The sequence below is a fragment of the Perkinsus marinus genome, assembly GCF_000006405.1.
Source record: "Perkinsus marinus ATCC 50983 genomic scaffold scf_1104296948586, whole genome shotgun sequence".
NCBI classification, from domain to species: Eukaryota; Perkinsozoa; order Perkinsida; family Perkinsidae; genus Perkinsus; species Perkinsus marinus.
The window spans coordinates 1-1457 of NW_003210120.1; the positions used below are offsets into that span (position 1 = coordinate 1).

Genomic DNA, 1457 nt, shown 5'->3' on the forward strand with positions numbered 1-1457 from the left:
ATCCCAAAGCAGTGGCGGAGGCTAAAGCTAAAGATGGGATGGTAATTATCATAAGATGCTACTGTAGCCTAGTCATTGGTGTTCAGCCTGCACTGCCTCGTATAAAGAAGGAGATGCAACTGCTGGGCATCGATGACCTGTTCGGTGATAAGGCCTTGGTTGACTTCATTATCAGAGGCTCCAATGTATGCCACCTGGTCGGTAGAGAGCAAGAGGCAGTGGAAATTATAGAAACTGTAATAAGGAAGGATTTATAAGTCTATCCTGTAGCATATTAGCGACCCTCTAATAGGTACTACACTCCCGTCGAAAGAGATGGTCCAGCAGTGGTGGTGCTGAGGCATCAGATAAGGCAGGTGGTACTGCCTCAACAATTGAGGCGGGTGGTGGGACGCAGTCAGGAAGGAGTACTGCTGATAATGCCATCCCTGTCGGTGGTGGTGGAGGGTCCGAGCATATATCCAGGCTAGAGAAGGCCAGCTTCAACCTGGCAATCAAGGCCCGTATGAGGAAGGTTGTATTCAAATACCTCCGACAAAGAGTGAGGGCATGGAATTAATGTCGACTGCTATCAATGTTTCCTTCGTGCTTTAGGCTGTGAATAACGCTCATGATAAGGACTACTACACACTATCACGTACACTAAGCTATCTATCCAAACTTATGTTCTACGATATCGCAGCAGGAGATGAGGAAGCAGTAGGTTTGGGTATGAGCTATTATTATTAGTAGCAAGTGATGTGTAGGGCTTCTCAATGCACTCGGATGAGGTAAAGGGCAAGACTACAATGCGGAAGGGGACCAAACCAGATCAGCTAGAGTTCATCGACCAACGAGCATGGTTGATAAGACAGGCTATCAAGTACCCTCAAGTGTATGAGTATACTCTCATACTGGGTCATCTTAGTACACTAGCCCAAACGTAATAATATTGCACCCCTTTGATAGAGGACTGTAGCCGATGATCTCTACAGGCATCGATATAGCGTCAGAGAGTACTACCGAGCCATGAGGCTACGTCCCAATGATCCCTACCCAGCTCTACTTCTCACAGCGTCCCTCACTACAATGTCTATATCACGTGTGACGTACGATAGACAACTTACCATCACCAAAGGTAGTGTTTAGCCCTTGGGCGTATGCTGATGGCATCATGTTTCAGCTTTGGCGGTATTCCAATTGTATGAGAAGCTCCGACTTCAACAGGAGGGAGTATCAGGCGTGTTGGCCAAGGCTGAAATAGCTTACAATCAAGGGAGACTTTGGCATCAACTCTCTGTCTTCCATCTAGCTGATAGGCTCTATAGACAGGCCTTGAGTATTATCCATGAAGCTGAAAGCAATGGCAAGATGTATTACGAAGATGAAGTAGAGTATGTACGCTTAGCAGCTGCATACAACCTAGCTACACTGCATGTACAGACTGGTAATCGTACTATGGCAGCTAGAGTACTCGT

The 1457-nt window shown here is 46.6% G+C and overlaps 2 protein-coding genes across 2 annotated transcripts; both read left to right on the forward strand.

Annotated features, from left to right (window-relative positions):
* Positions 1-292: 292 nt before the first annotated feature.
* Pmar_PMAR018169 (hypothetical protein) lies at positions 293-1117 on the forward strand (the record flags this gene model as incomplete). Its single annotated transcript, XM_002778562.1, has 5 exons — positions 293-356; positions 402-541; positions 595-699; positions 747-922; positions 975-1117. Coding segments are annotated over 5 exons (628 nt in total), but the record flags the coding sequence as incomplete, so codon positions are not given.
* A 45-nt stretch (positions 1118-1162) lies between these two features.
* Positions 1163-1368, forward strand: Pmar_PMAR018170 (hypothetical protein; the record flags this gene model as incomplete). The annotated part of the gene is made up of 1 exon (XM_002778563.1): positions 1163-1368. A coding segment is annotated over one exon (206 nt), but the record flags the coding sequence as incomplete, so codon positions are not given.
* Between the last annotated feature and the right edge of the window lie 89 nt (positions 1369-1457).